Source organism: Kogia breviceps, chromosome 12 (assembly GCF_026419965.1).
Source record: "Kogia breviceps isolate mKogBre1 chromosome 12, mKogBre1 haplotype 1, whole genome shotgun sequence".
Lineage (NCBI taxonomy): Eukaryota > Metazoa > Chordata > Mammalia > Artiodactyla > Physeteridae > Kogia > Kogia breviceps.
The window spans coordinates 39,605,014-39,620,495 of record NC_081321.1 but is presented as its reverse complement, the minus strand read 5'-3'; the positions used below and the strand labels follow the sequence as shown (position 1 = coordinate 39,620,495).

At 44.2% G+C, this 15,482-nt stretch overlaps 1 protein-coding gene across 5 annotated transcripts in view; it reads left to right on the top strand.

The window, feature by feature from the left end:
* The window catches only part of RACGAP1 (Rac GTPase activating protein 1), a 29,182-nt gene extending 21,849 nt beyond the window's left edge, over positions 1–7,333 (top strand). For all 5 annotated transcript variants that reach the window (XM_067010652.1, XM_067010649.1, XM_067010650.1 and 2 more), the window contains 8 exons: positions 570–734; positions 1,950–2,045; positions 2,133–2,331; positions 3,811–3,916; positions 4,092–4,224; positions 4,339–4,474; positions 5,781–5,889; positions 6,196–7,333. In XM_067010652.1, the coding sequence (XP_066866753.1) occupies positions 570–734; positions 1,950–2,045; positions 2,133–2,331; positions 3,811–3,916; positions 4,092–4,224; positions 4,339–4,474; positions 5,781–5,889; positions 6,196–6,271 (1,020 nt within the window). In that variant the 3' untranslated portion in view covers positions 6,272–7,333. The remainder of the gene's footprint in view (positions 1–569; positions 735–1,949; positions 2,046–2,132; positions 2,332–3,810; positions 3,917–4,091; positions 4,225–4,338; positions 4,475–5,780; positions 5,890–6,195) is intronic.
* Positions 7,334–15,482: the final 8,149 nt, after the last annotated feature.

The window sequence follows — 15,482 nt, the reverse complement described above, 5'->3', positions numbered from 1 at the left end:
TGTATAACTGATTCACTTTGTTGTAAAGGAGAAACTAACACACTATTGTAAAAACAGTTATACTCCAATAAAGATGTTAAAAATAAATAAATAAATAAAATAAAATAAATGGCTGTGATACCAAAATCTGATAAAGAGTACACAAAAGAGAAATCTATAGGTTAATCTCCTTTTGGATATAATATAAAATTAAAATACAATATTAACAATAGGAACTAGAACTACATTACAAATGATATGCCAAAGTTAAGAGGAATTATGCCAGGTATATAAGAATAATTCAGTAATAGAAAACTTATTCATATAGTTGACTATATTAATAACTCAGAGGAGAAAAGCCGTATGTGTCTTAATTGATATTGAAAAGGATTTTGTAAAATCCAGCATCATTCCTTAATAAAAATTTTTAAAGAATGAAAAAAAAAACCTATAGGATTATTGTGAGAATTACACAAATAAATATGTGTAAAGGGATGAGGAAGTTGTTTGGCACATGCTAATGGCTTAATAAACATCGGTTGATATGATGATAATTTTCTAATTCATACCACTTCCTGTTTCATCCTCAGGTTATTAAACCCGAATCTTGTGTACCATGTGGAAAGCGAATAAAATTTGGCAAGCTGTCTCTGAAGTGTCGAGACTGTCGTGTGGTCTCTCATCCAGAATGTCGGGACCGCTGTCCACTTCCTTGCATTCCTACCCTGATAGGGACACCTGTCAAGATCGGAGAAGTATGTATGACCTGTGGGAGCCATCATTGTGTTATGGCTTCTTTAGTTTTTAAAAGCTTAAGGTCATTTTAAAAAAAAATTAATGATGCCACATATATTATTTTTTCCCACAAATAATGAATAGAAATTGTAAAGTGTTAACCTGCAGCAGAATCCTCTTTGGGTTTGTCTGTCTGTTTAGTAACCTTTCTAAACCAAATTCCTCTTCCTTTTCCTCCCCTCCCTTCCCCTTTCTTTCTCCCTCCCTTTCCTTGTTTTCATCCTTTTTTCCTTCCCCCTTCCCTCCCCCCTTCGTTTCCTCCTCCTCCTCCTCCTCCTCCCCCTCCCCATCCCATCCAATTTTGTAAAATTTCAAACATATACAAAAGTAGAGAGATTAGTATAACTAACCCTAGTTCCTATCACTTAACTTCCACGATCACTAATTCGTGTCCAGTCTTGATTTATTAATACCCCCATCTCCTCCTCCTCACCCTGTTCAGTGAACTATTTTGAAGCAAATCCAAGCTATCATGTAATTTCATCTTTGAATATTCTTTCTCTTATGTTAGAGATATTCCATACTATGCTCTTAAGATTAGATTATTTCTGAAGTTTGATTCATTAAGAAATGCTTGTTATAAGCAACATTAGCAAGATTCAAAACAAAATGGCTATGCTGCTCCCCAGCCTCCAGCAAATCAGAGGTTACTTTTCTTTAATCTTAAGAGTTCTTATCCATGCATGTAATTTTTTACAAATTTTCTGTATTCTAATATAGACCCATGGAGTTCTCTCTTACAGATAGATTTGTGTCATGATCAACTGTGAGTTAGTTGTGTTAAATAATTTTTCTTACTAAGAATAATTACAGTATAGAAAAGGTTTTCTTTTTTAGAGTAATAAATTAGTTTATATTATACTCCATACCTGTGATCTCATTATTGCTTGCTTTCTGATGCCCTTGACTATAAGAGGAGCAGGGGCAGAGTTGTAGCTAGTGGTCTTTTATTACTTATTCATGCAAGAGTGTGGTATATGTGACCATAAATCAGTCCTGGTGTGGAGGTAGGAAAATAATTGAGTCTTTGTTTTAACACATGCTTTGGGAAGAGGAATTTAAAAGTAAACATGATGTCCCAGCCTGAATATTAGTCTGGGGATGGCTCTTTCCATTGGTCTTCATCTGCTGGTCTAAGTGGTGTAAATACTCATTTTAAACTCTCCTTTTTTCAGGGAATGCTGGCAGATTATGTGTCCCAGACTTCTCCAATGATCCCTTCAATTGTTGTCCACTGTGTAAATGAGATTGAGCAGAGAGGGCTGACCGAGGTAAGAGTCCACCCTTGGAGAGGGTGAATTTGTTACTTGTGTCAGTAATTAAGAGGTTTTTAACTGAAAGTGTCATCTTGATAATAGACAGGCCTGTATCGGATCTCAGGCTGTGACCGGACAATAAAAGAGCTGAAAGAGAAATTCCTCAGAGTGAAAACTGTACCCCTCCTCAGCAAAGTGGATGACATCCATGCTATCTGTAGCCTCCTGAAAGACTTCCTTCGAAACCTCAAGGAACCCCTTCTGACCTTTCGGCTAAACAAGACCTTTATGGAAGCAGCAGGTAAGGGCAGATCTTAATACTTAAATGTGAGCCTTCCCTGGTAGTCCACTGGTTAGGATTCCGCACTCCCAATTCAGGGGGCCTGGGTTCGATCCCTGGTCAGGGAACTAGATCCCACATGCTGCAACTAAAAGATTCCGCATGCTGCAACAAAGATCCTGCACCCAGCAGCTGCAGCTTAGACCCTGGTACAGCCAAATAAATTTAAAAAACCCTTAAATGTGAGTCCCATGGGGGCAGGAATTTTTGACTTTTCTGTTTCCTGTTTTATCCCCTGCCTGGTACAGTGCCTGAAACATAGCAGATGCTCAAATACTTTGATGGATGAATAACTATATCCATGTTCCCTATGCCTATCCTCTTCCTGTCTAAACTGTATAGGGTCCTAACAGGTTTTTTTGTTGTTGCTTTGTGTTGTTTTTGGGGTCAAGTTTTAGGTTGTCCTTTTGAACTTGGAGCCATCTTTGATTTTTTTTACCTCACGCCCAACATCTAATCCATTGGCAAATCATGTCAACAAAGGCCCTGTAAATATATCTTAAATTTAAAATGTGTCACTCCTATTATTATCTTGACCTCTCTTACCCTGGAGTGATGTAAGAACCTACTGGTTTTCCTGTTTCTACAGTATAATCTTCACACAGAAGCTAGAGTGGTCCTTTTAAAATTTAAGTTAAGTAATGTCCCTTCTGTCCTCAGTATTCTCCAAAGTCTTCCCAAAAGTCTCAGAATAAAATCCACAGTCCTTAACAGGCCCCAAAGACCCCACATGATTTGGGTCCTGACAACATCATTTCTTTCAACACCCTTCCCCTCCTTTCTTCTTTTATAGTTACACTGGAATTCTTGCAGTTCTTAGAACATAACCAAGCTTACTCCCATTGAGGCCATCATGTTTGTTGTCTCAGCCTGGAGTGATTTGCTCCTTTATTTCCTTTCGGGTTTCTTTTTGGATAGCTTGTCCTCAGAAACACCTTTCCTGACCACCTTGTCATAAAGAATAACTACCATTACTTTCTAGTTTCTTGCCTGCCTTACTGTTTATTATATGTATCACTGCCTGATAGGTATTTGCTTTTTGACTGACTCCTCCGGTAGGATGAGGCAAGGTCTTTTGTTTAGTTCTGCTTGATCCTGAGCACTTAGAACAGTGCCTGGCACATAGTAGGCTCTTAACATGTTTCGTGAACGAATACCTTCTTAATAATTGTAGTCCCTCCACTTGTATGTCTGCATTCCTGGAAACGTGAGTTTCCAGCTGCTTTCCATAACTGCAAGAGCTGGTTTTTTAAGAGTTCTGATTTCTAATATTGAGCTGTTGGCCAGTATCCTGCTTGTTAATGAAACTAGAGTCTGATGCAGTCATGAACCTAATCAGAAGTTTCAGAAGCTTACTGTATAGATGAGACTTTGTGATCAATAACTTGGAAGCCCGCTGTCAAAGGAAAGAAGTCTAGGCCTCTTTCTTTTCATTTATAGAAATCACAGATGAGGACAACAGCATAGCTGCCATGTACCAGGCTGTTGGTGAACTGCCCCAGGCCAACAGAGACACGTTAGCTTTCCTCATGATTCACTTGCAGAGGTGAGTAGAGCAGAAATTTGTCTCTGGGAGTCAGGGAATTTTGCCAAGGGGAAGAGAATGGGGTTGGGTGTTAGGGAGGGAATGTGAGGGGTGAATTGTTTTCCTATAGATCTTATATTTTGGTCTGCTTTTAAGCAGAGGCACAAGTCTTCTAATTTAATGCTCTTTTACTTAGAGTGGCTCAGAGCCCAAGCACTAAAATGGATGTTGCCAATCTGGCTAAAGTCTTTGGCCCTACAATAGTTGCCCATGCTGTGCCCAATCCAGATCCAGTGATAATGTTACAGGACATCAAGCGTCAACCCAAGGTAAGCAAGCATGTATGTCTATATACATGAACTTATGTAACAGAACAGGAGAGAATGGTGAGAGGTACAAGCCCTGAGCATTGGAAGTTTGCTAACATATTTGGTGGCGTTTAGGTGGTAGAGCGCCTGCTTTCACTACCCCTGGAATACTGGAGTCAGTTCATGATGGTGGAACAAGAGAACATTGACCCCATGCATGTCATCGAAAACTCAAATGCCTTTTCAACACCACAGACCCCAGATGTTAAAGGTAAGGCAAGGCCTAAGGTGTGCCTTTTAAAGGGCCTGACTCCCTCTCTGGTTTTTGGTCGGGTGCCCTCTCCTTGCCTTTGCTAGAGCTGTTTGAAATGTATATTCTTCAGTAAAATTAAAATAATTTTGAGAATTCGAACATTAAAGAAAAATTTATACAGTTCCATCCTAATTTTTTTCACTTTTCCATATTCTTCTTTCTTTACCCATATGGATATATTTTTTTAATATAGATAGAATAATGTAGATATAATTATTTCTTATTTTACTTAGCATTTTGTGAGAACTTTCTCTGTTACTATATGATCTTATTTATCATTTTTATGGTTGTAAACTAGAATTTGCTTAAATATTCTATTAGATATTGATGTTGTTTTTCAGCTTTTCATAATTACATATAGTGATGCCATCAACATTATATACCTTTTTTTTTTCCTAATGATAAATTCCCAGGAGTGGGAATTACTGAATTAAAGGTTTTAAACATTTTTGTTTCTTGGTATGTTTTACCAACTTGATTTCTTTCTTTCTTTCTTTAATATAGATTTTTAAAACTTATTTATTTACTTATTTATTTAACTTATGACTGCATTGGGTCTTCATTGCTGCGCGTGGGCTTCCTTTAGTTGTGGCAAGTGTGGGCTACTCTTCGTGGCGGTGCACGGGCTTCTCATTGCGATGGGTTTTCTTGTTGGGGACCACGGGCTCTAGGTGCATGGGCTTCAGTAGTTGTGGCTCGCGGGCTTAGTTGCTCCATGGTATGTGGAATCTTCCTGGACCAGGGCTTGAACCCGTGTCCCCTGCATTGGCCGGCGGATTCTTAACCACCATGCCACCAGGAAAGACCCAACTTGATTTTTTTAAAGGCTTTTGCTAGTTTGTACTGCCACCAAAAATATATGAGGCTGGTTTCATTCCAACTTCACTAGCTTCGGAGACCTATTCTTTCATTATTGCAAGTTCCTTTTTAAGGGAGCATATTGTTTTTTCTAGTATAAGAAAAAATCAAATAGATGTTAGATTTGTGAAGTTTGGAGTTTGAGAATGGCTTAACTCAGAAAATGAATGTGAGAATGGCTTAACCCAGAAAATGAATGTCAGCTACTCATTGAGCAGTTGCCTGCATAGTTCAAAAAATATACTGATGTGTTATAAAATGATGACAAAAATGACCTCTGGGACTTTGCTAGGTCTCTAACCTTAGCTCTTAAGTGTTTCACAGGATATTCAGCTTAATACTGGCTGCCTGCAAGAGTGCTTTCTTTTTTCCTTCCTTTAAAAATATGTCTTACCTTTGATTGAAGTGAGTTTACTGGGGCCTGTGACCACTCCGGAGCATCAGCTCCTCAAGACTCCTTCATCCAGCTCCCTGTCACAGAGAGTCCGCTCCACCCTCACCAAGAACACTCCCAGGTATGCAAAATTGGCCTGCTCAGGAAATAAAAAATGACCGCTTCCTTAGACTTCTTTCCCATCATGCTGAAGCTTACTGAAAGAAAAATTGAATTAGATCTTAGCTAGCAGCTTGACTTTAAAAGCCCCTTTTTAAAAAGGGTCTGAAGGTCTTTATTGTTTCCTGTCCCTCATCTCAGGTGACAAAGAATAGCTTACAGAGTAGTTGTGGAGGGTTTCCTACTTTAATTATGTCAAATAATGTTATAGTTGTTTATTTATCATTTTTTATAGAATACTTTTCCAGTTCATTCTCTTTTTCTTTAGATTTGGGAGCAAAAGCAAGTCTGCCACCAACCTAGGACGACAAGGCAACTTTTTTGCTTCTCCAATGCTCAAGTGAAGTCACGTCTCCTGTTACTTGCCAGCATTTACTGACTGCAAGGAAAGGCACACCTGTACTCTCTGCTCTGCAGCCTCCTTTACTCATTACTACTTTTAGCATTCTCTAGGCTTTTAATCAAGTTTAATTGTGCATGGGGGTTTTATGAAAACTATATATATCTCCTTCTCCTCAAGTAATGTAATATCAACACCTTGTGCTGTCATTGGGAGCTTTTAGATGGGCGATCTTTACAGGGCTAGAAGTGGAGTATGAAATTCGTTGTGATTCTTTTGGAGCCTGGGGGTATGTCCCTTTGGCTTAAAGCCAAATTCTCTCATGTAATGACCTTTCTTTGGTGTAGTTTCCATGAGACAGTGGTAGAAGCCCTACCTCTTTGGTAAGACTGACTTGTCTCAGGGTGGGGAGTGGGAGGGCAGGGTAAAGAGAGGTTTTGACAGAAGATTTAGGATGGCTCCTTCGAGAACTTGGAAATTCCCCTTCCCCATTATGAACTGAGCTATAACACGGAGCCTTCATAGAAATGGGGTACGGTGAGGACTGAACTAATAATGGGAGTGTGCTTAGCTTTATTTGGATTGATTAGGTTTAATAGTGTTAAGTGGCACAACCTTGTAAAAGTTATACTACAATTTATATTTATTTCTAATGGGCCTCTGGCTGGACTTTGGGTTTGGTTGGGGTCAAAGCCAGTTTGTTTTTAAGTTGAATTCATTCTGATGCTTGACACCCCCCACCCCCTTGTCCATTTGGAAGCCCTGCTTCTAAAAGTCAGTGTACCATCTGTTTGGCACCCAACTAACAATTAAGAGTAGGCTATAAGGGAGGATTGTCAATATTTTGAGTGGCAAGAAAAGCCACAGTCATTTTGTCTTTGCACTTTGGATACTGAAATCTTCCTGTGTAACATAGCTACATCTAGATAAATATGAGCTTTTCCTTCTGTTAAAATTATTTCCAATGTCTATCAAAATGCTTTCTTTTATAGAATGTTTCTGACCCTTAGTGGCCTGTAAAACATGTATTTGGAATAATATTTGGAAAAAAGTAAATAGTTTTTTCAAAATGAATGTGAGGTTGGTTTTCTTGCCCTGGAAGGTAACCTTAAATTCCTTTTTTTTTTTTTTTTTTTGCGGTACGCGGGCCTCTCACTGTTGTGGCCTCTCCCGTTGCGGAGCACAGGCTCCAGACGCGCAGGCTCAGTGGCCATGGCTCACGGGCCCAGCCGCTCTGCGGCATGTGGGATCTTCCCGGACCGGGGCATGAACCCGTGTCCCCTGCATCCACAGGCGGATTCTCAACCACTGCGCCACCAGGGAAGCCCAAATTCCTTTTTTTAAGGAAATATTTTTCCTCAAAGTGTCCTGAGTCTGTCATTCATTTCTCCCCTCCCCCATCACTACCTTCTCCCAACTTCACCACCACCAGGAGTTTGTTTCTTCGTTTCAGTCTCTTTCATTGTCCAAATTGAAGTCCTAGATTTTTCCTGACTCTTACCCTCTTGTTTGAAGAAACGACTTTAACAAAAACCAAACTTTTTAAACAAGTCTTTAGGGACCAGAATTGTGCAGAAAAACAACAACAGCAGCAACAACCCAAACGATTCTGTCTGGCTCACTGCCTGGAACATCCTTCGCTGCTGGAAGTGACTCTGGAGTGAGCTGGGATGATTAACTGAGGGCACCTGCACTTGGAACTCAGAAGCTGGTGAACAGGATGTATCTGAGATTGAACGTAAACAGTGGCAGGCTTAATAGAGGAGAGAGGAGGCAACCTACTGGCTTTTTTCTCAGGAGGTGGCAGCTCACACAGCAGGGCCCATTTGCCTCAGCAAATTGACAGAAGATGGGTCCTGTCTCCCCTTACCCCCCTTTACACACACACACACAGGCCTGTTATGTATTGTTGTTTTTTTTAACTTTGTCCTAGATGCCATCATCTTTCTTATGTCTCTGCAAGCCTAGTGTTGGCCTGGCTCCATATTTGCTGTTCTGTGGTATCTCCCCAAGGTACATTTTAAGTCACTAATGTAGAGGAAGTAAATGGATTGTATAATGTGAGTGAAGGCAAGATGATGCTATGCAGGAACTGATGGCCCATTAATGAAAAAGGAAATGGTCCTGTGTGTCAAATGTTGGCAGCCAGTTGCTCAGTTTTTGGGCTAGGCCAAGAGACCTTAGCCATGAAAATAATTCTGATATCGACAGAGGGAAATATGTACCAACCTTCAACTTCTTTAACAGTACTTCATGTGGAACAGCTTGAATTTCGAGGGCTTTCTTAATTAAATTGTGCTCCCTTGATGTGAGATCTATGGAAGGGACTTCGGAGTGGGTGTCACCCCACCTCCTGCTCCTAACCATTTCTGATGCCGCCTGTTACTCTCTTTAATGCAGTTTAGCTTTATTACCCCACTTGCTAATAGCTGGAATATTCACATCTTTAAATCCATTCACCTCCATCAATCTATGTAAGTCTCCTAAGTTTGATGCTTATTTAACTGGGCAAGCATTACATGGTTTGATTTAGCAGCAACAATTTGTGTTTATTATTGGTATTTAACGACTTTTTTCTTAAGAAGGTGAATTCGTTGCTTGCAGAAATAGAGGGCAAGAAGGCATCATGCGTTTCCATCAGAGGACTGTAAAAGATGCTCAATTGATTTACTGTGGGGGAAAAAGTCATTTTTGGCTGTGAACTGACGCTGTGGCATTGAAAGGGGTCTTGAGTTCCTAAATTCATGCTTAAGTTATCAGGCAGCACAAAGTGACAAGGAGTGCTGCGTGAGTGCAGTGAGCAGAGATCCCAGGCTTGCTGTTTTTGTTTTATAGGGCTTCTCTGCCCACCTCACGCTTCAGGTAGGTAGACAGACGTACACACATGCATATACATATGGTATATGGTTTCCTATTGGAAAGCATTTGGGAGACCAACTGCTGTGCCTGGAATACTGACCAGTTTGCTTCATCATGCATCACCTTTTCTTAGATTCTCAGCAGGAGCGGGGAAGGGAGCTGTTGTGGCGTCCAGATCTGAGAAGCAAGGGTGGCAGGCACAGAGTTCAGTGTTCAAGTCAGCACAGCTCACACAGTAGGTTCTCGATCAATGTGCTTTGATGGTAATCTCAGTCGTGACTCAGGCTTCAGCCACTGGTGCGAAAAGCTTTTAAGCATGCAGAGTCAGGGCATGTTAGTCATTGTGCTTTTAGTATAAACGGGGTTTGGAGAGTGGCCACTTAACCTAAGAATTTAGTAATTTAAAAAACTCTGCTCCCTGTAGCTGGTATATTTTGTAAATAAGTGAAGGTCCCAGGCCAAGAGGTCCTTAACTCGTGTAATGTATTAGACTCTCATTTTCAGAGTCTGTATTTGTTGATGGTTTCTGTTCACGAAGTCAGGCTGAAGACAGCTTGACGTCACCAAGAATAACCTTGCAGTGTGTGGGAGCCTTGTCCTCTGCAGTCGTGTGGGATGGGAAAGGAGGCCACTTTTCAGGGACACAGAGTTGGAAGCAGGAATTTTTTCCTCTTGTATACCTTCTCCCTCTGTAACTTGCCAGGCTTCATTTAGTTGCACTGTTTTTATACAGCATTACTCTCGCATCTCACATGGCTGGACACCATCTGTGTGTTAGGCTTAGACACATGTAAATGGATATTTAGACTTCTCATAAAGCACTTGCCAGTTAATATCCTCTCTGGTCATCAATGAAGATGGAATTAAGAACTGATTCCCCACAAAGCCTCTAGGAAATATGGTGATTTACAGTATACTGGTTGCTTCCATTTATCATCTTATTTGACCTCAGCACACCCATGTGTGGTGGGTGGGATAGGTGGTATGATCCCAACTGATGAAAAATTCAGAAAGGCCATTTGGCTCAAATTCTCATAAACTATAGTTGGGATTAGAACCTGGAGATTACAGCTCCTGCTCTGGAAGTCAGCTGTGGTGCTTGCTACTTCAGACTTCCTCAGCTTTGTGGGGCCTGTTAATATATTATTAGGTATGTAAATAATTCCACGCAGGGCTGTATGTGGATGTGGCTGTGTGCTCTCAACAGGTAACCCAGAAAGAGCAGGAAGGCCCAGGCTGCTGGGAAAAGCATTGGGATAGGAGAATGTCTTAACGTTGGGTTGTTGTCTAGTAGGATGGAGGACCTGGGCTTGGTGGTCCGGAGCTGAGCTCTGTGTGGAAGGTGGAGAATGAGCTGGTGGAGGAGGAGCTTAAGGTTGCTCCTGGTGGGAGTCTGTTTTCAGACCACCCATGAGCATTTTGTGTGCTCTGAAGCTTCAAGCCAAGAACAGGCAAGTCTCCGAGCGAAGGCCATCAGCCTGCTTTTAGAGACGTGTCAGCGGATTAGCTTATTGGCTTTCCCCCTGAGTGGCATTAGCTCTCACCCCGTCTCATGTTCACCATCTGGCTTTGAGTAAGAAGTCTTCAAGTGATCTCTCTTCAGCAGCCCGCTGTGTGCCAGGGCTTTCTGAGGGCTGTTGAGCTTTCTCCCTCATTAACCCCAGGGCCCAGTGCTCTCTGAGAAGTGGAAGCCTGTCTGTTGTGTCCACATGTATACACACCTGGGATCCAAACAATACTTGAGACCTCAGAGAAAAAATCAGTTCAAGGGAGAATGACTGTGTGGTTAGTGGCCTAAAGTCTTGTCCGAACTGACCAGTGGGTCTGTCCTTAGGTGAGTTTTAAAAATGGAGTCGTTCTTACTACAGAGAAAGCTCTTTCTGCCTGTGAGATGATACCGTTGGTCCAGGTTTTAGTAGAGTGAACACTACAAAGGGGCTGGGATTTTTCCTCCTTATTGGAAAGCAAAGCCTGTGGGTGGAGGTGCTTAACTGAGACACCTCCCCTCCTTCCGGGGAGCTGGCTGCTCTCTCCTCCTAGGTTAATATATACATTGACTGGGGCTAAATGCCTGATGCTTCTGGACAGAGTCCAGCCCCTCACAGAGCAGCCGCACTGTCGAGATACAGCTACTGGCATTAAAGGGCTAAGCCCTTTCCAGCTGCTTTGCTTTAATGGGAACTGCCTCCAGTCGGCAGCTTAACGGTGCTGTTTTAGCCCGATTAGGAGGAAATAACTAATCTCGGCATCGTCTCAGGACACTGGCCTGGAGGCTCAGGGGAAGGTAACCCGGTAGGGTGGGAAGTGGTTGGATAAACGGTGTTGAAGTGCTAAGTGATGATATAAAAAATGGCGGTCCCAGCTTCGGCAGGGTTTGTGTTTTGTTTTGCCTCTGTGAGAAAAGTGGGGTTCTCTTCAGTGGACTCCCTGGTGCTGAAGGAGAAGAGATGGTCGCTGTGAGGGGCAGCCTGGGTATTCAAAAGCTGGAATAGCAACAGATGCGCAGAGGAGTTGAGAGCAAACAAGGGCAATGGTGTCCATCCCCTTTAGAGGAAGAAGACTTGAGACCCTCCAATGTGGTCCACCCTTGGGCCTTCCATTCCCAAATCAGACTTAAAGAGCCAAGATTTGAAGGAGAAATGATCATTTCCTTGATTGTAAAATGCACTGTAAAATACAATTTAATATCTGAGTATTGAGATGACTTATAATCAGTGGCATATAATGCAGTGCTTTTCTTTCCTAGTGGCTTGTACAATAGCGGTGCATCTTATTATCAACATTATTTGGGTTGGAAATGTTAGCTGTTCTTGGGAGATAGGCTGTTGGCTAGACCAGATGTGGAGGTGAGGGAAGCTGCTACTTAGCTGTGATCAGAGAAGGGTTTAAATGGGGAGTTTCCCCAGGTCTGAGGGAAGCTACAGTGTAGGAAAAGCAAGACTCAACCCCAGGGCGCTTGGCATGAAGAAGCAGACAATTTGTAGGAGAGGCTCAAAATCTGTCCCAATCATGACCCCCAGAGCCCTCACGTGTGACCCCTGAATTGAGGAAGGGGCAAAAGAAGCCATTGTGAATCAGTGAGGCTATGACCAAAATAATAGCACCTTCTGGTGGAGTTCTGAAATCACAGTATAGTACTGAAACATTCAGGGTTCTTTAACACAGAGGTGTTAGATAATCTGTGCAAACCTTTGGCTCACCACATCCAGAATACCAGAGGTCTTTCCTCACTAGAAACTGGAAGGCCATGGTAGGGCACCAACAAAAAAGGGGACAGATGGTCAAGTTAAGGAACCTGTTGCCTGGAGATGAGATTAAAAATACAATTTTGCTTAAGAAAGTCTTCCTGCTTGGGTAGAGAGAGGTGTTCAAATAACTATGAAGTGATGTGTTCAGTGCCAGGACGGAGGTGGGTGCAGAGTGTTGTGGGAACTCAGAGGAGGGAGGAGCTGGAGGCTTCAGAGAGCCTCAGAGGTGATGACATGAAAGCGGGGTCTCAGCATGAACCGGGCAGCTCGAGAGGCCCGGAAGCATAATTGGGGCTGGGGAAGCACCTCTAGGCTGGTGCTCCATAACCGGACACTGTCTTAGACTGCTGTCCTCGTCTCTCCTCTGACCCGGGGCTGGGCCCTGGCCTGGCTGGGCCTTGTTCCATCTGCCCACGGGGGTGCAGGGGGAGTTATTGGTCCCTGCCTCTGTCTCTGGCCTCCTCCATCCCCAGCTCTGAGAAAAACTGTCCCTTTCTCTGACTTAGAGCTCTGAAAAATTTTCATCCTCCCCTTTCCTGCCCATTAACTGCAGCCTATTAATTAGAGTCTTTGGGCTCCCAACTTTCATAAACCCCCTTCACTTACTGTGCCTCCCCTCTGCAGCTTTTACTAAATATGTGACTGCTCCTCAGTGTAGCTGCTCCCCCCTGAGAAGTGATTACATGTCTGTGCAGACCCCCTGCCCCAGCTGCCCAAGTGGCGACTGCTTGGCCGGATGCTTTATCTTGATTAGCCCTGAGTTCTCCCCTCCCACCGTGCCTCCTTCTCTCTCTCTCCTTTACTCAAGCTAAGCCTAGGGTACGGGGAGGAAGTGATCCCTTCTTTAGTAATAGCCTGGCCGTGTTAAAAACTGCAGGAGAAACAGCTGAGCTCATTGGCAGAGGGCATGGCAATCTACCATGATGATGGTGAAAACCACCACTGATTGAGAGCTGTGTGCCAGGCGCAGTGCTGAACACACGCGCGCCATAAGGTTCTTCCAGACGCTTATGAACAGACCCTGTTTTCCAGAGGAGGAAAGTGAGGCTCAGGATCCTGAAGTGACTTGCTTAAGTTCATGCAGCTGTAAGTGCCTGAGCCTGTATTAACTCTTTCAACCCTCTCAACCCCTATTCTATCCTTACATGGTCTTTTTTAAGAAAAACCTTGGTGCACAGAATTCCTTCAGGTCAAAGTGATTTTCTCTGGAAAGTGAAGGTCTCCGGATCGTCGTGCTCCTCTTCTCCTCTCAGTCCATGGAGCCCGAATGTGTCCCGGAGCCTGGCCCCTCCGTGGAGCCGCCTCCACTGTGCAGCGTGGTCCCAGATTAGACCTGTCCTCTTTACACCCGGAGGAGGCAGTGGCGGGGGGTGGCGGGGGGTGGGGGGAGCGGAGAGGAGCTTCCTGCCAGCCAATGGGGATGCGACAGCCATGGCTCTGTGCTCCCATCATCTGCTCCTGCTAAGACAATCATCAACATAAAAGGCTAATTGTATTAATCACCAAGGCGCCCGCCCCGGGCCCCCCTCCCTTTCGGGAGAATTATGAATTGCAATTGCAGATGGCTCCGCTGATTGAAGGCAGCGCTCAGCGGGGAGAAGGGCCAGATCAGATTACACACCATTAATTAAAAACATCCCCTGACAAAAGGGAGGAAGGGAGCGCACACCAAGGGTCTGCCTGGTTGGGTCTCTGCCCTCCCCAGGCTCCCGCCCCCCATCCAGGCTCAGGGGTTGTGCCTGTGAAGCGAAGCCCCTGGCTGGCACCGCTGAGATCTGGCCCCCACCCCACCGAAGGCCAACCCTTCCCACATCCAAGCAGATGGCTGGCTGTCCTATTAAAGGGCTCCAGAGAAGGAGAAGCTAACCTTTGGTTACTCATTCCTGTGTCTAACTTCGGATACTCTTCAGATTCTAACCTAATTCCTCACCTCTCATGAAGCTTGTCTCCTCTTGCTCTAGTCTGTTATGACAGAAAACAGCTTTAAAGAACTATTTGTGAAAATTGCCCCCAGCTTTCTCTTCAGGCAATCGCCCTTACCTTGTTGTCCCGGAAGTCCCTGGGACAGAGGTTGCCCAGTGTCCTCTGGTGTAGGGGCGGTGGCTCAAGTATGGCTGTGCACCCTCTTTCCAGCTCCCCTGACCTGCGAGCATAGGCTTCTCAGCTTCTGTCATCTTGGCTCATTTAGAGCTATGACTCCTGATTTCTCCTCTTGATCAATTACCACCTCCCCTCCCCAGCCGCCCAGCCTCATTCATTCATTCATCAAACTTTTATTGAGCACCCACTGCGTGCTTGGCTCTGGGGATGTGGAGGTGATTTGTCTAGGAGCTTAAGAGCCTACTGCAGGAGCTCCACCCACCCTGCCCTCTTCAACCTCCTAGTTCCTGCTTCCTTCCTTCCTCTGGCTGCAGTTTGTATAAGCCCCCCTGGAGCTCTATTCTGGAAAATTCTAAGCTGGGAGCTGGGGAGACCTTTGGGAGCTGTGGTACAGAGCTGGGTGACCTTTAGCAAGTCAATCACACACACACACACACACACACACACACACACACACACACACACACGCGCGCGCGCGCGCGCGCGCGCACGGCGCATGCCCATCTGTCCCTGCTCATAAAAGGGCACAGGAAGCCCTGGGCTCTGAGAGATCATGAAGATGGATGAGTGGGGCCCAGCTTGGAGAGATGTGAGTAGTACTCTGCACTGATGATATTACAGAACACGGCTGCTGTGGCCACGAGCATTTAGGACTCAGCCACTGCACTGTCACAGGCTGGGCCCTGTCCTTGGGAGACTTTGGCAGCCCCTCCCCTATCTCCAGCCCCTTTGGAGACATTGTGGAAAAGGACCTATCTTTTTTGTGCATTTGGCTGCTCTATCGCAGGGTACCATAGTGACGGGCACGACAGAGATGAGAAGAACTGACTTTTATTGGCCTGTATCTTCATTCCAGGGTCCCTCCCCAGCCTGACTCCTGTTCCCCCAATCACCCCCCACACACACTCACAAAGCTCCCAGGTCAGTAGGCCCAGGAGAGAAGAAGGCAGGGCCCTTGGTAAGTAAAGCAGATGAAAAGAAAAGCCTACTCTCTTTTCCCTCCCTCTC